The sequence below is a fragment of the Myripristis murdjan genome, chromosome 5 (assembly GCF_902150065.1).
Source record: "Myripristis murdjan chromosome 5, fMyrMur1.1, whole genome shotgun sequence".
In the NCBI taxonomy this organism is placed as follows: domain Eukaryota; kingdom Metazoa; phylum Chordata; class Actinopteri; order Holocentriformes; family Holocentridae; genus Myripristis; species Myripristis murdjan.
Window position 1 is genome coordinate 11,713,792 of NC_043984.1, and position 25,135 is coordinate 11,738,926.

At 41.8% G+C, this 25,135-nt stretch overlaps 1 protein-coding gene across 1 annotated transcript; it reads right to left on the reverse strand.

Annotated features, from left to right (window-relative positions):
- Nucleotides 1-1,086: 1,086 nt before the first annotated feature.
- Nucleotides 1,087-23,191, reverse strand: LOC115359213 (zinc finger E-box-binding homeobox 2). The gene is made up of 9 exons (XM_030051565.1): nt 23,173-23,191; nt 22,125-22,286; nt 9,494-9,781; nt 7,926-8,135; nt 6,696-6,910; nt 5,105-5,216; nt 3,291-4,834; nt 2,506-2,689; nt 1,087-2,243 (listed from the first exon to the last, which is right to left on the reverse strand). The coding sequence occupies exons 1-9, from the start codon at nt 23,189-23,191 to the stop codon at nt 1,603-1,605; spliced, it is 3,375 nt and encodes a 1,124-aa protein (XP_029907425.1). The 3' UTR covers nt 1,087-1,602.
- Between the last annotated feature and the right edge of the window lie 1,944 nt (nt 23,192-25,135).

The window sequence follows — 25,135 nt, forward strand, 5'->3', positions numbered from 1 at the left end:
TATGGAGCTATGCAAATGAAGGGTGGCAGTTGGCATGACACATATGCATATCTTTGGTGTGAAGCACACATACACACACATACACACACACACACATCATGACCGAGAGGTGTCTTTGGCCCACAGTATGCATGAATGCTGGAAGCTTAGTCACGCCTCATGCACCACCGTCTTATCTCTTCGTACCAAGGCTATGTCGGATTACTCACAGTGTCTGAGTACATCTAAGGCACTTTTCATGTTGACTACACCGCAGTCAGAAAGAGGAAGTTTAAACTGATGTGTGTGTGTCCTGAGTCTTCAACTTGACCGTCTTGCCGCGCCTCAACAGGCAGCCCAAATGTATGACACATTATTATCCCTGTGGTGTGAAAACAGACTGCAACATGTGTAAATTATTACAAGAAATACCAGACATTTTAGCCCTGAATGAAATAAGGCAGCCCCATGTGATTATCACACGAACAAAGGAGACAGTGCAAGTTTTATTTGCTCCCTCAAAGAAAAAAAAAAAGCCCAGAGTGACCTCATCTGCCCCTTTCACATTCTCATGTAGAATTACCAAAAGGACAACTGTCCCTTACAAAGGCATATGATTTAATAGGTGGTCCTCTTTCTTATGTTAACAAATCAACTTACAAACAACCACCCACTCTGGTCTTCAAGAAATCTTTCCTGCTTGCTCTTAATACTAAATCGATTCAGTTCCCGTACCCACTGAGCACCACAGTTAACCTGAAGAGACAAGCAGCTAGGGGCGTGTATCTTGGGTTTTCACAGCATGAGTAAAGTGAGTCCTGGCAACTGGCAACCACTTAACTGGCTTTGGGACAAATTAATAGCTGCATGTCTGATTGCATATTTCCATTCAAAACAACAGTCTTCAGTTATTGCTTGTCTTCTAAAATAGAGGTAAAGATTTTGAGGTGAATAATACCACAGGATATTCAAAAGTTAATACTACTTGCACTCATACGAGAGAATAAATACACTAAAAAAGCAACAAGCAATTTTGATCACTATGACTGTAACCTCTAACCTCTATTACTCGGCCTTGCATGACATTTACTCACATAGTTATACTGCAGGATTTTCCAAACTATTCCTCCAGGGCCTGGTTTCTTAACCCATGAGTTAAGTTTTGGTGGGCTTCCCACATGTGAGCAGTGCTGACATTTTAAACAAAGTAAGAATTTAGTTATTTATTTTTTATTCACTTGGTCCTGGACATAAAAAGATTAAGAACCTCTCTACTCAGTGGGTTGTGCAACAGTCAGCAGCAGCAAGCATTTAAAAAGTGATACTTCTGCAGTGGCGATGTGTGGATGTGTAACATGACCTCAGATGAACCAAACCTCTGAACGCTGTCATCACAAAGTGGTCAGTAGGTCCGTCAAGTCTATTTTGCATGATAACTGCAATTTGTTGTCACATATATTGTGTTGGTATGGCTTTATCCATTTTAAGGCCCCTCATGCTTTGGCAGTTCTGTGCATTTTTCCATTTTATAAAATGAGAAGAATTTTTTTGCACTGTTATATATCACTGGCAATAATGCATATAAAAAGTACTTGTGTAAGTATTTGAATTGGCTGGATTAATTTAATTTTTTATCCTGGGAAGTTGTGAGTCTGTCAAATCCAGGCTCAGTTCACATTTGTCTCCGTTTTGTTCCTTTGGGTCTCTGTCCCAGACATGGCTCTCTGCATTGTCAGTCCCAATTTGGTCTCCTACCTCGCCATTGTTTCTCTCATTCTGCTCTCCATTCTCCCTTGTAGGCAATTCTTGGTCAGGGCTAGCATCCAGCCCCTCTCCTGCCTCTGACAATCTGACATGTGCCTGCTCTTCGTGACCGTCGCGCACTCTCTCCTCTTTATCTTCCTCTTCCTCCTCTTTGAGGCCTCCTGGAGCTCCATCCATACTGGAGTCACTGAGGAAGGAGTGGGGAGTCTGGGTATCCTCCATTGAGAGCGAAGTCTCTCCGGCCAAACGACCCACTACATCCGTGCCGGTCCCCGGGGTGAGAGGCATTTCCTCTGGGTCCTGGTCTGGGTCCTGGTCCTTGCTGCAGTAAGCGTAGCGGTGGTTCATGTGCTGGGAGTAAGAACCCGAGTGGGAGAAGCGCTTGCCACACTTGTCACATTGGTAGGGTTTCTCTCCAGAGTGCAGCCGACTATGCTCAATGAGATGATGCTTATGCTTGAAGGCCTTGTTGCAGATCTTGCACTCATGAGGACGCTTACCTGTAATAAAAACACAGGAGTGGGTTCTACTATTCAATAAAAAAGATAAGTATGCTTTTATAAACCTCATTGGAAGCTGTTACTGTATTTTCTTCAGCAATTTTTTTTTCTACAGACATTCATACCGTTTTTTGTTTTATTTAAACCCTGGTACCACAGTTTCTCATTTTACCCACAGGAGCATTCTAACTCAATTAAGAAAAAAAAATCTATGTGCTATAGGAATACATGAGTAGTTACAGATTGTGTTGGAGGTACAAACCTGTGTGCTCATATTTGTGTCGAAGAAGAGAGCTGCTCTTCTGAAAGGTTTTTTCACAGATGTCACAGGCGTACAGTCCCTCCTCTGTCTTCTTCAGTCTCTTCCTCCCTGGTCCTCCTTCTCCGTCCATCCCTTCGTCCATTAGAGAGAGGTAGTCCAAACCTCCACGACTCAGCATCTCACCCTGGGTAGAAACAGAACAAAAAAAAAATGTTTTTAAATGACTCAATACTTACACAACACTTTTGAAATTGCTTTAGGTGTAATTTGGTTTTGTTTTGTTTTTGTATGTGTGATGTTTGGTGTGTGAGACAGTGCTGCTTGAAGCTTGGCCCACTGTGGAGGGCCAGTATCAATATCAGTGTAAAAATGCGTCATTAACCAAAGGTGCATCAAATTTGACCCAGCAGTGTCTAGGACATTGAGCGTGAAGTCTAAGGCCTTGTTGACCTGGTGGTGGCGCTGTGATGAGTCAATCACGTACATATTCAAAATGCAGAATCCTAGCGCCAAAATCTATCATTCCCCCAAGTTTCATCCAAAAAGGGCCAGAAGATGTTCAGAATGGACGGGGCCCAATCCATGGCCCCTTCCCCATTCTTCGATTATGAGGGACATTAAGGTTGTCTGAATTACTTTAAATTTAATATGTCCTCAAAATATGTATTTTCTGTAGCTACAGGTTTATTATGTAATAAGATGTCACACATTTACTGGGTCTAGGTTGATCTTCAGTATTTACTCAAGTACTTTATCGTAAACCTTGAAAGAGATGCCTCACTCACCATGAGAGCTTGCCGCTCTTGGTGGATCTTTTTCAGCATGGCCTCTGGATCTGTGTCCATCATGTAGGCCAAAGGAGAAAGGAACCCAGGGCTAGTAGCTGGTCGGCTGAGAGGAATAGATGGGACACCGTCATGCCCTGATACCCCTAAACCAGGCTGGTTGAAGACAGGGAAACCATTGTACATGGTGCTTGCAAACACAGGTGCTCCAGCTCCACTGTAGACTGGGTGTTGGTGGTAGGGTAGATGTGGAGGTTGGGTTGGACTCAGTTTTCTAAGCTGCTGGTTCTCTAGCTCTCTCTTCTCGCCTCTGGCTGGGTTGCCATTTACAGTTTTGTTTCTGCCCTCTTGGTCTGAGAGCTGCTTGGGCAAGGAGAGATCCAGAGGTTCATTTTGTCCATCTGCTGACCAGGAGGCTCTGGTTTGGAGAGCTGTCTGGGCCTGAGGGGAGGAGAGTTCAGGAGGGCAGGTGGAGAGGTCGAGGCAGAGAGGAGAACCGAATCCTGAGGATGGAACCCTCCTTCTGGCTTGAGGTGACGACAGCTCTGAGGATTGGTTGATTGGACTGCCACTCTCCCGGCTGGACCAATAAGGTCGTGAGGACAGGGGGTCAGGACGGGGCTGTGGCGGGGACTGCATTGCAACAAGAAGCTGCTGTGGTACAGAATGCCAGCTGGGCTTCTGCAATGGTGACTTGTCTTCAGAGAGACCATTGCTTACTCCACTTGGTTTGCTGCTCTCTGTTGGTTGAAGAGAGTTGGGTCTAGAGAAGAAAACAAGTGGCGCGGGGCTCCGAACACCCTCAGGCAGCTCCACAGCCTCTCGGTTCATTTTGCAGAGGTAACGCTCGTGCTGCAGGAGCACCGCCACATTAGGAAAAAGCTGCGAGCACCAGCGGCATGTAACCCCAAGCACACCTCTCTCCCCTTCACCAGACCTCACCCTCTCTCTTCTTACACTCCTGTCAGGCGACACCTTCCTGTCTGCCCCTTCTCCGTTGTAAATAACCCTCCGCTCCTCCATTACAGCTCCTCCTCCTCCAGCAATCCCCTCATCTCGTTTTTCCCTGTGAAGCATCTCCTGCAGCATCTGCTCAAACTTGGCCCCAGAGTGGAGATAAGGCAGCAAGGTGGTTCCTTTTAGGATGCTGGCCCTCAGAGAGAGATCGGCCGAGGGATCCCATAGTCTAGCCAGGTCGGGTGTTCTGGGGAATGCCATGGGGCTCTGGTGATTATCCTGCATGGCAAGGTGGTGAGGATCCTCTGACACGCGACCCAGAGACCTGACATTATCTTGGGTCTGCAAAAGGAATGGAGAGCCCTTGCCATTGCTGCTTCTCCCCCCGCCTGCAGAGGGAGATGTAGGGAAGGAATGGTGGTAGGAGCTTTGGCTATGTCCATTAAATGTCCCTCCAGCTCCCCCTGAACCTCCTCCTCCTCCACTTCCTCCCCCACTGAGGCACTTTTTGCTGCTTAAGTGAGAGCTGTAGGAGCCGGAGTGGGAAAACCGCTTCTTGCAGTTGGAACATTCATAAGGTTTCTCACCTACAGGAGGAAGCACAGATGGGAAACATAGTTGGTCAAAAATGCCAAGAGCAGCTTGTTATAAAAACATCTTCTGTGTGGGTGTGATCCTTTTCTCATAATTCTCTTGTCTTGTCATGAATAATGTTAGCTGGTTTTCTGTCTACATGTTTTCTGCGTGTAATTTTCGTACCATGTAAAACTGACAAGATAAGTGAGGGTTACAGATACAGTGGAAACAATAACAAATTGATGGGTGACTAGAACTGTTTTGATGTTATTCAGTCTCACCACTATGGATGCGGAGATGCTCTTTGAGGTGGTGTTTGTACTTGAAGGCTTTCCCACACTGCAGACATTTAAACTTCCTGGTCTCGATGCCTTGGTCCAATGTAATGGAGCTCTAAAATGAGTCAGTATTGCATGAAATTAGTAATCCTCTTCATCTTCATTTTTTTTATACTGCAACTTATTTAGGGGAATGGTGGAGGATGGTGCTTACTCATAATAACACAAAGTAAGACTCTTAAAAAAATCTTCTTTAATATATACAAATCCATAAGAAGTTTATATCTATCTATCTATCTATCTATCTATCTATCTATCTATCTATATATATATATATGATACAAATACACTATACATATAAAGCAAGGCAGGTTTACTGTGTGTTTACTGTGTACATGCTATCAAAATCATTTGAATAGCACTGTGTAAACCCACATGGATTTTCTGTAAGTACTGACTGCCGTGTTTAAGCTATCTAGAACACATTTCTACATCATCCATTGGTTGCAAGATGAACAAAATGGCTGGAGACAACACACAGATTTTTTTTTTTGTGTGTGTGTGTGTGTGTGTGTGTGTGTGTGTGTGTGTCTGCTTGATAGTTGTAGATAATGACATCAGTACAGAAGAGTCCTGTACTTTGTTAACAACTACTGAAACTCATGCTTTAAGGGCTGGAGATGAGTCAGACAGATTAACTAGTGTAAGAAACTTTTTTTTTTTGCGATATCCAAAATCTCTGCCAGTGAAGTTGTTAATTATTGTGAATTACTACGTTCATGTATTGGAATCAACTGTGCAAATGGCCCCTGTGGACAGGATTGACATAATGTTCGTTTGTCACGAGTTCTTTAATTTCAGCTCCATAGGGAAACAATTTAATCTCTACGTAGTCAAAGTTAGAAAATATGAATCATAGATACATAGCTATGAAATCATGGTTTCATTTCAATTAAGTCAGTTGAATAGTTTCGTGTTGAAGGTTTTCTGATGTTCATTATCGCTCTCTCCCTCTCTCTGTCTCTCTCTCTTTCTCTCTCTCCATCCATCCCTTCAGATAAGTGCTGTAGTTTCTTATTTTTGATTCTCATTCATCATTTTCTCTCAAGATGTACTACAGAATATGAATTGCAGGGATTGGCTGTATTCCCATGAAAATTATTGGACCTATTATTGCTGTCTTTTCTCTTCTTTTCTTTCTTTCTTTCTTTCTTTCTTTCTTTCTTTCTTTCTTTTTTTTTTAATGTTTTGACCCAGTAAAATGCAATGCATGCAGAGCTACTTTACTGAACAAAAATAAGGGCAGACTAAGGAATTCATTCTTATTCATTTGATCTTTGTTAATTTGGCACGTTGTAGCTGTAATGTTGTTTTCTCTGATCTGTCTGATCTGATCTACCTGCTCCGTCAGGTGAGCGGTGCTGGGCGCCAGGCGACCACATGGTTAATTTGGTAATTATTTAGCCATGGTCTTTAATTGCACTAAAGTCTAGTTTAGGTTTGGAGAAGAAAAGAACCACGCTAGCATGAACCTGCTGCAGTCTGTGAACTGAATCAAACACTCAGCTTCTCCTGCTTCAAATGTGTAATTCACCTTGTCCTGTACTTGGTTGTGGAGTGCCAGGTGCCTTTCCATCTGTGCCCTATAGGTGGCAGTGTATCCACAGAGCGGGCAGACCATGTGGCCCCCTTCCCTCTCCTGGCAGTATTTGATGTGCTCCCTCAGAGAGGCTCCGCGCTGGTACGTCCTGTGGCAGAAAGGACAGGCCTGCTGGGTCCTCACTTCATCCGGGCTCAGAGGGAGAGCATCTGCAGCACACAGGTCCACAAAGAGTTAACATGTTAAAAACAGACTGCATGACCACCCACAAATATTTCTAGCAAAACAAAGAAACAAACAAAAAAACAACAACCTTTGAATAACAAGCAAAATATTAACAAGTGGGTCACTTCATGTGTGAATTGTTGGTTTATGGATGCGCAAATGGCTTTTTTACAAAGTGAAGAAAGTTCTAGCCCCACACATTAGTGGTTTAATCAATATCCAAAACTGATGGCATGCAGCTCTTCGTGCTCTGTTTTGCTATGTCATGCCTTTTACAATTACCACATAACCATGGCAATAGGATCCATATTGCAGCCCTGGGTGAGTAACAAGTAGGACCTCAAAATTTTTTTCAGGTTAACATTGGCATGCAGACTATGCCAAGTAGTGCTGCTCTTTACTGCTTTTGATTGCATTTGGGACAGAGGAGTTCATTATACCTCTTGCCATTAAAACTATAAAATGCCCTAAATAAACAGGATATTTCATACAGTATTCGTCTGTCTCTCTGTCATCCAATGTGAAACTGCATAAATCCATCTGTTTGCCTGAAAATGCCTCTGCAGTGATGTTCTAGATGCTTTCGGGCATATACCATTTGTGGGTCAGTGGCCAGCAGTGAGCTCCACTGTGGCTTTCAGGCACAAGGAAATCATAGCAACAACAACAATTGTGGAAAACATCAGAAAAGAAAGAATAGCAAAGCTAAATGTGCATCCCACAAACCCCATTTTAAAGCACAAGCTAACAACAGCATTGTATTTTTTTTTTTTAAGTCACAGATTGTCTACATTTACCATCTACGTGTCTCTGTTGTGGCTTTACAGATCCACGTTACCTCAGCCACAAGCTAGATGCTAGCTCATCAATATTATCGACGAAGTGTTATAGCAGGAACCTGATCAACTGAGGCTAAGGAGGGCGGTACTAATACACTTCCTGCTTCCTGGTGAAAAGTTGCACGTTGTAGATGTAATGTTGTTTCCTGATCTGATCTACCTGCTCCGTCAGGTGAGCGGTGCTGGGCGCCAGGCGACCACATGGCTGGCGGGAGCTCATCATGTCTGCCGCCCGGGTGGTAGATGGTTGTAGTGCCATTGTGGGTCAGGTGGTCCAGGAAAGTGGCGGAGTTTGAGGCCTTCCTCAGCTGGGCCAGGAACTCATAGTGGGACAGGTCCTCCAAGGCATTGTGGGAGTCTGACTTCTTACCTGAGCACAGAGGCAGAGATGTAGAGAAACTAAAATACCTCAACATTTAGGACAGCACAGTTTAGTATTTTAACCTGGGCTCGGTTTGCACATGAAGCTGTTGAGCACTTATGTGGCACTGTTGACCATTCACATGTCTATGTAAGTCTAATACACACAACCACTGGATCTTTAGGGCTTATTACTACCAGGAAAATATTAGTATTGCTACCAGATTTTTATTTGGCAATGGTGTGCGTTTTCCCCGGTTTGTCTAATAGAGAATGAAACATTTTCTGAGGCGGTCTGTATTGGTGTTTCAGGGAGCATGTCAGTGTGTCTGAGTCATTGCTTCTGTTACATTGTCATATACTATATATGTCAAATTAAATACTGTAGTAAGAAATTATTGTGTTTGATAGCTGTGTGTGTGTATACATGCATGCAAGGGTAAGTGAGGATAAAGTGTAAAATGACACTGTGTGCAACTGAAAATAATAGAGCCAAATTGTTGACTTAAAACTGACAGATACATATATATAAAAAAAAAAACTATGCTGGGAACCAGTTGTCCAGACCTAAAACAGGATTTTCAGAATTTTTCTTGTTCATGCCTTTGAGTGCAGAGACAGGCAGGCAGAGGGAAAGAAAGCCACAGATGTACGTGAAGAAGAGAGGGCGCCTTCGATCGCGACTCAAGCCAGTCAGCTTTGCTTACAGCGCAGCGACTTTGAGGAAGATTTTTCAAATGTTTGCAGATGTTGGCATATTTTGAGCTGTTTTTATGTGGTGAAGGGAAGAGCTGGTGCGGTTCAGTGTTGTAAAAACTCAGCTTTGCCTTCATCAGGCAAGGCCAAATCACACGAGGCGAGAGAGCTAAGTGATTGTTAGTAGGCAGGCCGCGTGAGCCTTTGATCTCTCCTAAATAAAAGGGAAAGCCTCGCGTCGCGCAGTGCTGATTTCAGTACCGTAACGTCACCTCTTTGATGCATGGAAATATTGTGACATTGTGTGGGATGAGTTCTTTTGTCATGCTTTCAGAAGGCAGCCTTTTCAAAGAGGAGAGTAAAGAGAAAAAAAAATGAATGGCTTGTAGGAATGGCATGATTTCACAAGGAGCTGATAAGAAGGTGTATCTAGAGGGCTCTGAGAAGAAGCATCATGAGACTGGAAGTGTCTTGCATCAGAAAAAAACACTGTAAACCAGTTTAAACATACGAGCCTAAACAACAGCCTCATGGACATGTAGGAATTGTGACAGTATGCCTGCAGACTATGGCGTCAGGGATTTGAAAAAAGGGCAATGGGTCATATTTGTGGGTGAAAAATCCATCATACCATTTTGTCACAATTAATAATTTTGTGAGGATGTAACTTACTGTACATCCTCAGTGCGTCCTGCTCTCCCTCTCGGTCTGTGGTGGATACGGCACTTCCCACGCCGTCTCCCTCAGCCTCCGCCTCCACCTGCACCCAGGGGTTCCTGCTGCCGGGGCTGAGGCTGAGCGGCCGGCTGGAGCGAGTGGGGCTGCTGGGCTCCTCTGTCCCCTCACTGGGCGTCAGGCTCGTCTTGTCCAGGCTCTCCTGGCAGTCCTGGGGGTCCAGGCTCCACAGGCCCACCTCATCCTCCCCCTCCGATCCCAGCGAACTCACTCGCTCAATGTCCACTGCAAAGGAGAGAAACGAGGAGAGAGTGGGTGGGGTGGGGTAGGAGAGAGAGAGCGGGACAGGCTTATAGCTTACAGCGATTAAATGTAATGTAACGCTTGTTTACGCATGATTAATTAATCTTTTACTGTATTTTAAAGTTACAATAGAGTTGAAAATTAAGTATCAGGAACATGTGTCTTTAATCTGTATCTGGTATGACATGCCAATTATTATTTTGTAGTGTAAAATCCTTGTTTTTTTTAAGCCATGATTCAGAATACAATGAACATGTGTTTCTTATCAGCTGATATTTCATATGGCTTTGTGTGGGTTGAGCTGTAGATTACAGCCAATACAAGCCAGCGAATAACCTACACAGTTGCAAAAAAAAAAAAAAAAAAAAAAAAAAAAAAAAAAAAAAGAATGTAAGGAACTGAAACCAAAGCAGGGTAAAATATGCCACCAGAAAATTTAAAAAAGTTTCATAAATTCTAAAATATTGCTCACTTGATGTTTGAAGTTAAAACCAAAAACAACTGGGTAATTCTTTGTTTTTGCTCAATTTCAGCATTGCCACAGTGTCCTGTTCCTTTGTAAGCAACGGGAAAGAAATAGTCTTCATGTGAAGTTGTTCAATGTGTTTCTTATCATGAGATATTTCATATGGCTTTGTGTGGGTTGATCTGCGGATTATGATCAATACGAGGCAGATGTGTTCATCTTGCAACCTACACAACAGCACAAAGCAGTCCCAGAACTGAAAAAGGACGGTCACTACTAGAAATTATGATATTTCAAAAATTCTACAATATTCCCTTCATGACATGAAGCTTCCAAAATAAAAACAGCCCATTGTTATTTGTAGTTTCTGTTCAATTTTACTGTCATTTCTAAAAGTATCTTTTTACGCTGAAAGTACAAGTAAAAACACAAAAACATTACATGTCCAAAATCTGTTACATATAGAGGATTCAATGTGTAAAACTGATATCAGTTTGGTAACCAAGGACTTACGGTACTACAGCTTGTTTTAATTATATCATAGGCCAATTTATAAAATGAGATGTTACAGGTTTTTTTTAATTTTTATTTTGGAATGAAAATCCTCAGATATTCTTCATGTAAAGTCGTAAAATCTAACTTAAACATGTCACTGCGCTTGAAGGATCAGCTAATGAATAGAGTGTAAGTGTTGAAGCATCACATTTTTCGGTCGGCTTATTAGTACACATATGGTTCATGTGCTGTGCATTTATGACAATGAGGCAGGGAATCAGGGTAGCAATAAGAAGAGTCAGAGAAATGATAAATAACACATTGCAAGTTAAAAGTCTGCCGCTGTACCCTCTGTGCCCAGAATGGAACAGAATTGGAAAGGCACACTACTTTTTCCCATGGCAAAGACAATAAATGACAATCACAAACACATGCCTGGGATTTCAGCTGTAGGCTCTTATTTCCCAGGCTTTTTTTGAGGACTCTCTCTGTTTTCCTCTCGCTGATTGGCAATATCTAATCACAACCAAATAATGACCATGTAAGAACACAAATAGACTGCTTGCCAACGTCTGAAATATCATGAGAGTGAGCGAGAGCCAAACCGTTGTCGAGGAGGAGCATGTACTCTGCCTACATACAGCGCGTCAATAATTCTTCTTATGTCAATGTTAAAATAAGGTTTCACAGCTCGTTAAAAGTCTCAAAAACAACAAACACAAAATTTACGCATCCAAAAAAACACTGGAGATGCTTTTAAAACATGGCTGTTTTTCTGTGAACCCGTCATAGTTCTGTTCTGACTACACCCTCACTGTCCGATCGATAGAGACAAAAGATTTATTTACATTTTTATCTTTGTGCTAATTCAGATATGACCCATAACTTCATTGGGGGAAACCTCTGAAATATGAATCATTGTCTGTCACAGGTCACTGACAATATGTAGCTTGTCAGTTATGACTATGCATCTGTTACTGGAAAGGCAGTGGATCACCCAGAGCAGCATGGGGTGTGATGAGGTGGGACAGGAGGGGGAGGCCCAGTCACAAAACACTCACCTAAAGCTCCTGTGTGAACACGGCAGATTACACAAATTGTTCTCGCTCACTGGCGACTATCTTCTGAATGTTCAAACATTTCATAATTGTCTCTTGGTAAATTAGCTTGTCTCAGAATTTATGAGAACATGTGTCTCCATTTGTATCAGCAATTTGTATGTGCTGCCCCGAACTTGATTACAACCTTGTGAAAAATACGCGGCATGCAAAACACTGATTCACCCAAGGCCAGTCACCAAGGCTTCCGCTCCCTGCAATGCTGCACTGCTCGCATGAGGTAGGTAATGACTTGCTTTCATGGAGGGGGGGCGGAAGAGGGGGTGAAATTGGTCATCAAATCTGCTTCCCTAAAATGGACAGCTATGATGTTATATGATGTTGTTGAGGTCGACCTATCAGCCCTGCAGGAGTTTCCTGGGATGATAGGACATACCACCAGGCCCAAAAAGAGAACAATCTGGTCCAGATTAGCATCAAATTGGCTCTAATTTTCTCTCCCATGACAGTGAGTGACACTGGGCCTATATGCGCTGTCATTAAAGCAGCACGGGGCTGGAATGGATTTCATTATCTACCCCATTGATTTATTTATTTGGATAGCGAGTGCATTCTTCAAAAAGTCTTTTATTTGAGTAGGACCACTAAATCTTTGAACAGTGCAGGAGGTTTGAGAGTGCCTCTATGTGCCTGTGTGTGTGTGTGTGTGTGTGTGTGTGTGTTTGTGTAAGTGTTTGCGTGTGTTAGTGTTTGCGTGATATATATGTCGTGTGTCAAGGTACAAAGGAGTTTAAAAATGATGAATTCACGCAATGTGTATCTGTTTTACGAGTGTGTAATTTGTTGGATGACACTGAACACAAAATAGCACAGAGCACAGTAGAACACAGGGCTGCTATTTTGCATGCGCTGTTTTGTGCGTGGGAAGAACATGACTCATATCCAGAGAGCGCTAACTGAACTGTGCTGCATCATGCTTGACAATGTTGATCTGCTGGCCCCCCCTGGGGATCGTCTCTGATGGCTTGACAACAATAATGTGTTAAAATCAAACACTGCAGTAGTATTCCTTTAATGTCTCTCTTTCTGGCTGTGACTGAGTTGTTGTTTGGCATCTCAGAGACAGAGGGTCTGCCCGCCAGCAAGAAGTCAAGAGGGTCTTCAACTTTTTTTCAGACTGGGACACCCATCAGAAATGCAGGCTTTCACCCTGAGGCTACTGAAAATATATTGATACTCTTGTTATCTGGGGATCCACCAGGAACAGACTGGCAATCCCTATTTCCTGATCTATAGTTACAGAACTGAACTCCTAATTCTTTTATTACTTCCTTTAGTGAGTCAGAGCTCAGATACATAGACAGACAGATAGACAGATAGATGGATAGATAGATAGATAGATAGAAAGACAGGACCCTTTTGTGAGCCTGAAATAAAGCTGTAATAATAACAGACTGTCACACCGCAATTAAAGCGCTTCATTGCAGTCATATGCACCATATTTATGAAATAAACAGACAAATGCCATGGTATCATATGAATTTACATCCCACAAATTGAAAAAACTTCATCATCTGACATCAGCAAAATGTATCTCATCATTGCCTTTGCGTTGACTTACAATGGCACAAACAGGCCTACATGTAGTTTCAGCACTTTGGTGATTTTAAGAACTATGTCCCGGTCTGTTTATAACCTGGAGGGCATCTGCTGCACGGTAACACACTAAACTGACATTTATTTTACGTTGCACACATGTGATCTGGTACTGACTTAGTAATTATGCGGTGAAATGGTAAGCACACAGTAATTACCTTGGAATTACCTTGTTTGTTTCTTTTGGTTTTAAAATGCAACAAACAAGACAAGGGCCAATTTACTTTAAACTGTAATTGTTGCCATTTCTGTTGATTTTATGACAATTCATGGGTTTTACATAAAACTTAGAGCAATTGAACTGTAAAATTATTAACAATTACCAGATTTACTTTGACAAGTTTCGGTGTTCAGATAATATAACGGCAAGCAACTCCCACTATATAAATCAAACTTAATGCAGATATCACTATGAGGCATCGTATGAGGCAGCTTTGGCACAAAAACTATTTACACTTACAGTGTGTTTTGATTCACACACACAAAAAATACTTTATGAGCCACATCCGTTTTGTGCACATATACAAATAAAATGTTTTTGGTGTAAGAAATACCGTGCATCTCAATAACCTATATCTAAATATGGCGCAAAAGCAGAAGTCTGCGATTAGGTAGCTTTACAAGGTGTGTTTGTTAAACGAGGACCATCAAATGTGCAGCACATGCCTGCTATAAAACTCTAAATGTAAATTGAAAATAAAATTAAATAAAAATATTTAGAATTAGTGCCTATTTTTTAGAATTTACACATCATTAGATATGGAAAGGGTCCTCATTTTATAATCTGTAATAACTCGATCGATGAAAAATGAACCAGCCAGTCAGAAGTGCATGTGTGTATGTGTGATGTGACAAAATCATGGGTGTACATGCTACATGCCAGTGAGATCTGGGCAATTTCACACAGTAGAAAATGCAGACAGCCATACAATGTCAGAAATGAGTGGAGATCCAGACAATTAAATTTACTGAGAGCGCTTTTAAAAACTTGCCCTTTACCATAAAAATGCTCATAATATAAACACAAAACCTTTGATGCAAAACAAATCTTTTTGATATAAAACTTTACTGTAACAATCCCACAAATGAGTGCTGTTTTATGATGATTAAGGTGTGAAATAGTGCTTCTTCAAAGCTGTTGCGATGGTTTCAGGTGTCAAGAGAAACTTTTCAATTGCTATTTTGGACAAAGTAAATTACCACATAAGGGTCACGGACGCCTACACACATCAACAGAGAGCAAACACACACAGGAACATATATGCGCAGTTATTTTACAGTACCTATATCGGCAGCTCAGAGAGGAGATAGATCCATATACATCCACAGAGTGTACCCATGCTGACCATAGCAACTGCTCTTTGAATATATCACAGATATCAAACATGCCATTTGAGAGAAAAAATAAAAAAATCTTAATGTGGGAGTTCTCTTATTCAAACCTGCTGTTTGACATTCGTACATTGAGTCACAGGGGACCGCAACCAAGAGCAAACACCTCCCACCTGATCGCCTTCATCTCAGCAGCGACTCACACTCTCTGGCTCTCTGGGTGATGGTTCCTACTGTGTTTGGCCTGGTTTGGTGTGGTATGACCTGCTCTAACAGCACTGACAGAAAGAAAGAAAGTAAGAAAGAAAAAAAAAAAAAACACTGATACCCACGTGTCTGTCTTGTCTACCTCGCACTGTTATTGCACATGCACCAAATACAAGATGCACACATTGTCTTAACTTGGACATGTTCATCAAGAAGAGCTGGTGCTTTGTTGTGGTGAATCATTAAAAAAAACTAACACAAAGAGCATTTTAAAATTACAGATGTAATGTACTTGCAAAAAAAAGCAAACAAACAAACAAAAAAAACCCTCACTGCTCATTATTTCAACAATACTGTACAGGCACAAATACTCTCCAAAAACAGCTATTTTGTAAGATCACAAGAACGTTTATGCTTCCAATAATATTCCATAGTGATCTTAATTTTCTTGACAGAGGAGCGGGTCTTGAATTTTCCACTTGGCAGTTATCTCATTTTGGAATGCAACTCTTAATTTCATTCTATCCAAATGGTTTGTAGATTATATCATAAACGCTGACAGCAAATTGAGGATTAAACGCTCTGAATTACATGTTAACCGATAGGAATGGGAGTAATGTGATGTTTGCTGAAATTTTATTGCATTTCTGTGGCCAGAGAAGAGGAAGTGCAAACATTCTTGTCTAATGATTGTAAAAATAACCACAAACACATTGATATGACACTCAACGTCTCGTCTAAATTCACATCTATGGCAATTGATTGCAGAATAATCTCTTAAGTGGTTGGCAGTGGGTCTGTAAATGTCTTCTGGTGAGGCTTAATAAATGAGACTCACATAGCGAGTCACTGAAACTGTCACACCCTGATCTCAGATGTAAATGTCACATCAGTGTGGAGGAAGGAACGCTAAAATGTGTTGTGTGGTACAGTATACGATCCTGCATGGTTGCTGTGTATGCAGAATACAATGCACTGTGTGTGTGTGTGTGTGTGTGTGTGTTAGAGAAAGTGGGTGACAGAAAGATAGAAACAGAGAGAAAGAAGGAGATAGGTAGAGAGACACCAATGCATGCACAATGTAGTGCCGTGTTTGTATGGTTCACTGAGAGAAAGCACAGAGACAAAGAAAAAGAGAGAAAGAGAGTTAGGGAATTAGAAGAGAGAGGATACACAGAAAGAAGAAAAGAGAAAGAGAGAAATAGTGCGTCAAACTGTCACCAACACAGATCCTCCAACAGAAGCAGAAATGTGAAAAAGAGGCTATGGGGGGAAATTCCCTCAGCACAACACACATACACACTTAAACTACACAGAGATAACAACAGGGGTATAGCGAGAAAAAAAAAAAAAAAAACAAGCAAACAAACAAGCACAACTTGTGTAAAATGCACGAGATGGGGAGCAAGACTGGCCTGCTGCTGCAGAGAAACTATAGCATGATCAAACAGGCATACACACAGCAGAGAAATACATGACAGTGTATGTGTGTATGTGTGTGTGTGTGTGTGCGCACACATGTGTGTGTGAAGCTGCAAGAGAGATCTGAGCTGCAGTCAGACCCGGAGAAGAGCCCTGTGCCACTTGTAGTAAACCCAGAGCTGTGTATCTTCAGATGTCCTGCTCATTAAAAGACACCACCCTGTCAGGGTATTCAAACCGCTACCACAGAATGTGCAGCCATGGGGCAACATCAGCCCTCTAAAAGATACAGAGCCACAAAAAGCAATCAGTTCAACAAATGAACACAACGCTAATTTCCTCACACTGATTGCAACGCGATTTTAAAATACACTCAGAGATGGAAGGACAGAGGAGCAGCTGTATCCCTTAAAAAAAAATCCCGCTGTATTCTTTGCACTGACAACAAGCACCGCATTGAAACTGTTTTGCTTTTGTTCACCCGGGCTTTTAATGATTCCACCATTGTTCAATTAGGGCTCTTGTGACAGAAAAAACAGACCTCCTTTCGGCATTTTATTAGCTTCAAAGCCACTGAGCCATTCACTGATAAAAGTTACAAAAGTTGATTTGTCAACAAGTTGCACTATTAGTGTGGCTCTGCGCTGGAGTTGGTTTCAGTATTCGCATGTGAGCGCGAGTGGATCAAAGCACACATTTGAAGACACCAACTCTAATATGTCATACTCCCACGACCCCTCTACAAGGGTTTGAGCGGCTGAAAATAAAGATTATCAGTGTTATTGATCTGCTACTCTCTATCTGCACGTCACATCACACCCCCAAACTGTGAAACACACATCTTCTTAGTTCCCTGGTGTGCCTTCAAAACATTACCAGATAAACCCAACAGTCAAAGAGTTAAAAAATAATGTACAGCGGTACACAAACCAAGAAATAAATAAAAGCCTACAACTTACAGTGCACATTGTGAGGCACATTAATCCACTTCATGATGAATCTAAGAGGATAATGACAAATCATTTTCTTCTACTGTCTTTATCTCTCACCTTCAGCTCTTGACTATGTTGTTTTCACATCTGGTAGGTCTTATCTCCTCCTACTCTTATGTGCACTATACCCATGCACACTGCACACCTCTGCCTTGTACTGATTTACTCAAACTCACTGTGTGTGTATAAATTCACTTTGTGAAACTCCGTGTTTTTGGAGGACCGATCAAGTCCTCCAAAAACACAATTTTTCTTATATTTGACTGTAGACATTATTGCATCCTGAATTTTGTAACAGACCCCAATTCCCCTTGTACATGTAAATGCACTTTGTGATTAATTGTTGATTGCGATAAATGCTCTGCACCGCCTGGTAAGATACGATAAGACTGAGTGTTAAACCCACGGTGTATAAACACTCCAGCAGCTTTTAAAAGTTCATCAGAGTGAGTGTGTGTGACTGACTGAAAACAGACAGGAAAATGTCCAACTTTATGGTCTACACCTGTAATTTTCACAGTGGAACCCCAGGGTTCCTTGACGGTCTTTTAGATGGTCCTCAGCAAACTGAGGAAGAGTTTAATTTCACTAGAATTTGACTAGCTAGAAATTGTTACAATACAAAGAATGTATGAGTGATTATTTTAACATTATGTTTTAATCTAACCACTTTGAATCTATTTGTCAGTGTTCAAGCATGGCATGTGAACAATTTAATACTTAACACAAACCCAAAATTTCTTTTCATGCCAGGGTCTCCAGAGAAAAAACACTTCAAATGGGGGGACTGCAGCTGAATCATAGTCAACTTAGGGGTCTGGAACATGAAAAAGTTTGAAAACTTTTGGTCAACTCCACGTACAACACCACAAAGGTATATGCACGCCTGTGAGGAAGTGAGAAAAATGTGACTCACTTGGAGGTACAATATACTGAATAGCGGATATATACATACACAAGGGGAAGCAGTGTTAACTAGCAGCAACTCACAAGTAACAGTAATACACACACAGTTTGTACACTCATCCTCCCTCACAAGCCATGTGTTTTGATGAGGCAGTTTTAGTCAATGAGCCTATAATGATGTAAGCCATGTTAACCTGACCATAGATGATAGCTATTTTTCACTGTGAACAGACTATAAAATTGTTCATAATTAATAAATTTAGATTTATAAAGATATAGCATAGAGACAATGGTGCCTGTTACCCCACTGGTACCTATATATGGCCTATGTGCATATCATAATGGTAGCTGTTTATCTACTATAATATATCAGGTCTCCTCTAGGTCAAAACACACCGATCACCCACCGATCAAGTCCTCCAAAAACCACAGCGAGTTAAAAATGGAAAAACATCCAAGTGTACTTTTCTTTGGGCTCTTGTGCCTACTGGGCATGGAGTAAGGCTGGAAATAGAGGAAAGTGATGAAAGAAACATGGAAAGACTGCAGAAGAATACAAACTTCTATTTGAATCTAGTTGACAAGGTTTAAACTTTGCGTTTATGAGACTTGGATGTGCTCTGCCGGTAAGCAAGAAGACGTGGAGCTCAAGCTGCTCTTTTCATTCTGGTGATCCATCTATATTGTTGCATGGGTTTCACATCAAAAGATGAACATGAGCAAAAGAGGTTTTAAACTTTATCAACCCAGCAGCAGGAACATGCTGTTCTGAGTCTTACACTAGTGACTTTAACTCGCTTGCCTAATCTTATTATTAATTTGTACAAACATTGCAGTAATCAGTTTTTCTCTTTGTACAAAAGAGGCAAGGTGTAAGTTAAGAGGTGTGCAGAGAGCCTTTTGTGGTTGCCTATCCTCTTCCTTTGGAGGTTTCCTGTCTGCTCTTGCCTGTATGTTTGCCATCATGTCTACCTGTCCTGTAAACCACCACAGTGACAGTTATCTAACAATAACTATGGTGGCCTTTACCTAAAAGGCAGACACATATGGTAAACTGTGTAAAAGCCTCTTTTTATTGCATGGACAGTTTGCCAAAGCACACTGCTGTGTGTCATAGGGGGATTTTTTTTTTGTTTGGAGTAACATATAAACTGAGTTATAATACACTCAGTTCAGTAGGGACAGATACATGATGCAAGGCAGAGGTTATTACTGAATGCCAACGCAAAGTACAAAACTGCAGTGATGTGTAAATATGCATTTAGTCAAGCTTCCCAGCTCTGCTCTATCAGTAAAAGCACCACAATGACCTCCTTTCCTTCCCTAAGACTTATCTAAGTTGATGTTCCCGCTCTTTATTTAAAATTATGACTTACCATCTCTGGTCTCATACACACTACGGTGTCTTTCTCTCTTCCTCCTCACATAGCAGTAATATATTAGCAAAATTTCTGCACCGCTGAACATCATTCTGGACTTCCCTACTGTGTCATGCTGCGTTATGTTATTTACCATTTTGAATCAGTTACCATGCCACACTGACTCACAGGTAGTAGCACACTGACTTAACCGAATCAAATACCGTGTGTGTGTGTGTGTGTGTGCGCATACACTTGTCTGCACATCTGAGGCAATGAGAATGCAGTCATGCATCTGCTGCCCTGTACTGTATATCGAAGCAATGTTGGCGACAAAGGTTAGCTTGGTTAGAGGAACACGTTATTTTGAGTTTGCCCTCCGCCTCCCCCTGTGGCCTGAGCTGGTTTCCGTGTAGCGAGCAAGGGATTGGGGCTGGAATGCAGTAACGGTCACAGAGGGACCCACGCACTCACCACACTGTGAATCAAAACCCAAACTCCACTTCATTAGGCTCCTGTCATTGCAAAGACTCTCACACCACTCTATAAATACCCGTCTCCCCCCTCCAAATTTGTTTTCCCTCTTTTTTCTTTACACATGAAAATGCTCGGGGACTGTTCCAGCTTTCTGATGTGGCTCTTTATTTTGTACGTTGGCGCAAGAAACCACACAATAGTGGCTCCTTTTGAATATTAAAACATTCTCTTGAAGGAACACAAAGGTTCTGAAGTTTTTAATAGGGGTACACTCTAAATAAAACTTCTCTTTGAGTTTAACAGCTATAAAAATGTGGGATTGGGTTAGTTCAAGTTGAGCTGTGACTCTCTATGGGTGATTTGTTTTGAGGGTGAAACAAATATGCCTGGTATCCCACTGATTTTGTCTACTTCAAACATCTTTATAAGATCATCTTGAGGTGTTTTGTGTGGTGTGGTGTGATTGAAAGGGACAATGAACTGTGTAAAAGCTCCACAAGTCGTAATCCAAGCTCACAAAGCAAAATTAAAGAAAAGGTACAGGAATTTAGGAAAGAAAAGAGGGAATTCTGTGAAACCCATCCTAAGATGCTGAAGCACTACGAGCCAGTGCTGTGTGGCACACATACAGATACAGCATCAGTGATAGTAATGACAAATAAATAAGTCAATTTATAAATGAATAAATTTCTTATTTCCATCAGCCAAACGCTTACTCCACTGGAAAGCAATAGGATTGACAGAACATGAAATGTCAATGATCCACAGCCACTGGGCTAAGCACTGATTCAGAGGGAGTTGTAATGTAATGTAATGTAAGAAAGAGCAACTACACCTATATTGTAAATAATAATATAAATTGATTTTATCCAGTAAAAATGATTGTAGCCTGTCCATGAGATGTATGACAGCAAGTTCTTTCCTAGTTAACATACAGATGGGGCGCCATCCTCTGGTACATTTTGACACTGCATGCCTCCTTCACTCCACCCAAAGAAGGATGATACAACCAAACATTTCGAGTGACCACATGTGACCTCTAAGGCTTGCAAACATAGAATAGATGCCTTTCTAATGTGTCAGCCTCCCCCTATTTTCTTTGTCTCTCTCTCTCTTCCTCTCTCTCTCTCTCTCTCTCTCACTCTCCTTCTCATCATCCCTTTCATTTCTGCACAGACCATTTACTCTCTCCGTCCCTGCCTCTCCTTCGTCTCCTTGCTTTTTCTGTCTTACAGACATGAACATACACACATGCATGCACATACATAAAGAAAAACAGGAGCATTCGCTAACCACACAAACATAGACACAAACACATACCGACAGAAAAATACAGATTACACAAACGTACAGTTGACCCTTTTGGTGTGATGAAGTTTGGATTAGGAGGATGTGCAAATGCTGAGTCATACTGCGTATTAACTAATACACCCCAATATGTTCTTCAGCTGCAGTACAATGTACGTGTGAGTGTGTGCAAATGTGCGTGAGTGTGTGTGTGTGCGTGAGTGTGTGCGCGCGTGCATGAATGTGTGTGTGTGTGTGTGTGTGTGTATGTGTGTGCGTGCGTGTGCGTGTGTGCGTGAGTGGCGTGCATGTGAAGCCTGAGCCAACGCCTTGAAAAAGCAACTAATTAAAGTCACTGAGAAAACTGCAAAGGCAGCAGAACCACACAAGAGAGTGTGTGCATGTCATTACTGACACTGGCCCAGTTGGAGAAAAAAAATGATGAGAGAGAGAAAGGGTGAGAGAGAGAGAGAGAGAGAGAGAGAGAGAGAAACCTCAACCAGCGGAATAATGTATATAAAAAAGACTCAACAAGAAGAAAGGTTTAAAAAGCAAACTTGGGGAGTTTAAGAGGATCTTTGATGTGTATCAGAAGAGGAAAGCAGCCCTGCGACTGGGACAAGAGTAATTTTAAGTCGAAGCAGAAGGCTGGCTTGCTGGCTGCCTGACTGGCTGGCTGGCTGGCTGGCTGGCCGACTGTGGGGCTTTGATGGCGCTGGCTGTTTGAAGTGGTTTTCGGGGGATGGGAGCAGCGTGTGGCGTCAGTGGGACAGGGGGAGGCGCTCAGGGGGGAGCCACGATGGCGACAGTACAGGGCTGGGGGAGCCTGGGCTGGGAGGAGCAGAGGAGGGAGTGAGAGATGGAAGGAGAGAGAACAGGAGGAGAAGATAAAACAGGGAAGGAAAAAAAGATAGGAGGCGGAGGAGGTGAGGCAGAGGAAGTTGAAGATACACCGGATGAGAAAAAAGAACCAAAAGGGAGAGAGAGAGAGGGGGAGAGAGAAGAGAGGGGGGAGGGAGGGAACACTTGACAGAGGGAAAGCAACCGAACATATGATGAGCAGAGAAAGTCGCAAATCTGAGAAGAAGACAAAGAAAATGTGACAAAGACAAATGCAGACAAAGTAGATGAAGTAGCCCTTCCAGATGTTTGCCTCCAGTGTGTTGTGTGCCTGTCTCTTACATTCAGAGTCCCACTCGCAGTATGAGGCCTGGACACATTCACACCTACCTATTACTTATATCATTCAGATGACGCAACCCCCCTCAGATACGCCGCCAGCCTGCCTTATTACTTACTTCCCATTCCATCCCTCCTGCCATGCTGGACACATGCACCATATAATCATAACTGCACTCTTTTCCTGAGGTACCAATGTCGGCCGCACAGGCAAAAAGGAGAAGAAATTGATTCTTGTACTACAAAATGTTTTCTTTCTCCTCTCCTTTTCTTTATTCTGTTATTAAAGTTTGGCCTTTTTATTAAAACCTTCCCCCTACTCTCTCTCTCTGTGCGATTTCGCAATACCCACAGAAACGTGCTAACCTGCCACGTTACATGAGAAATTCCTTCAGAAAAGAAGAGATAAGGAGCATCTACAAGATTGCTGCAAAGTGATAGCTCGTGAAGTGGACGAGTGATTACTGATATTACATTCGTGCTGCTTCCTGTCTAGCACAGAAGACTTCCGGCCTCTAGATCCTGTTCTTTATCATACCTGAACTACCAGAGACCATTAGCACAATTACAACTTGCAAACTGCTGGCAAATCTTTGTTCTGTCAGAGATATGAGCAGGCGTTTGACCAGTGGTGGAGAGGGTGCCGTATGTTAGTATGTTAGCTTGCTGATATTCTAGTATTCTAGTAAAAGTACCGACATATAAATCTACTTAAGTAAAAGAAAAAAGTGGCGCATTTAAAATGTACTGACCCTAAAAGCTATTGAGTTACTCTTTACAAAACAGAACATTGTTACATTTTCCATGCAATTTTAAAAAGGATTAAAGGACCAAGTTCAAATTTTTATTTTTAAAATTCCGTACTTTCAAAATAATGTGCACAAACATATTAAAGCCAGACTACTGTTTCCTCTTTGTTGAATGACCATTTACTGCAGTTTATAATAGTCCGATTTCTGATTTCTGATGAGGACAATCTTACCAGATTTGTGGTGCGTGATTTGAAATGTAGTGAAGTACAATGCCTCAGTAAAAAATACACTTAAGTAAAAAATGAAATGAAATGAAAATGACTGACTTTAAAGAGTTTTCCAAAAGAGTGCAAAAAGCTGCTTAGTTACAATAGCAGGTATAAATGTAATTATTTACTTCCATTCTTGGGTTTTACAACAGTGTTAAGCATTGATCAAGCCTAAAAGCACGTTTCATCAAAAAAAAAAAAAAAAAAACCAATTCCCTCTATTTGTCATTGTAATATCAGTAATGCCATATGAGTGACTGACTGACTGAATGAATGAATGAATAAATAGTAACGTATCTCACATGAGATTGTCAGACAAATTTACACAGACAAGGCCTGGCACAGGCAGAGCTTGGACATATAGTGCTGTGAGGCTTGCGTTCACTGCTTGTGTGCTCTCTCTAGAAGTAACAAGACTTGGCCGTGTGTTCCACCGAACCACAGCCAACAAGACAGAGAGAGAGAGACGAGTACAGAGATAAAGATGTGCACAACATGTAAGGCCTTCCAACTTCATGACGGCTGCCAACAGGTGCACCTAGAAAAACACGGCAGCGTGCTCTCTGTATGTGATGGAATGTGCTCACTCCCTTCCAGGTGTGTGTGTGTGGGGGTGTGCAGATTAGATGAAGGTGGTGCCTGCTGATCACAGATACAGAGAGGTAGAGAGGGGGAGTTGTCTGGTTGAGCTCTCAGCTCTTCCTGTCATCAGTTCAGTTCAACCTTTTTTTTCTCACCTTGCCTGGACAGTAAGTACAAACCCCTGCTGTCAGTGAAACCACTGGAAACAAAATTAATTCATTCAGTTTGACGGAACAGCCCACAATGCCTTTTTAATCATGAAAGAGACAATACTGCTGGAGCCATTGTAGAGCTCCAGCTTTTAACTGCATTCATCACATGTGACATACGTCGATTGCTGCGCTACTGTTGTTGTTTGGAAAATTAAAATGATTCAACTGAGGGCACAAGGTGTTATTGTACAGCTAGTCATTTGAGGGATGTTTTTAGAACGCAGCTATTCAGTTCTACTTTACAACGTATGAGACGGAATAAGCCGCAACGGTTGCTGGAGACAGATGTATTATGAGGGATTCATAAAATGTCTCAGACTGTTGACAACAATATAATTAGAATTGTCCTAACCACACTGAGACCGAGAAAGAAGCTGCCTTTAGAGGCAAACCTACAAAGAAAGAAAGAAAGAAAGAAAGAAAGGGGATGAGAAAGAGGGATCATACTTTGTTTAAAGATGCACTATACAAAACTGCCAAAGACCATTGAGACTCGAGTGAAAAATGCAGAATGGGCACATAATTTATCAATGAGCCTGTTTTTGAGAACCATTCAGACTTAACCATAAAATTTCATGCTTATTCCACATTTTTGTCCATACCGTCTAAAAAAAAAACCCTCATCAGTTTTGCATAGTGGACATTTAACATCCAACTCAGGTAATCACCAATGTGGGGAATCATTA

Coding starts and splice junctions, on each gene's coding strand:
- LOC115359213 (XM_030051565.1), bottom strand. Junction 8,136..9,493: donor GGACGCACTGAGGATGTACA/GTAAGTTACATC, acceptor CTCTGTGCTCAG/GTAAGAAGTCAGACTCCCAC. Junction 6,911..7,925: donor CCGCTCACCTGACGGAGCAG/GTAGATCAGATC, acceptor TGTGTGCTGCAG/ATGCTCTCCCTCTGAGCCCG.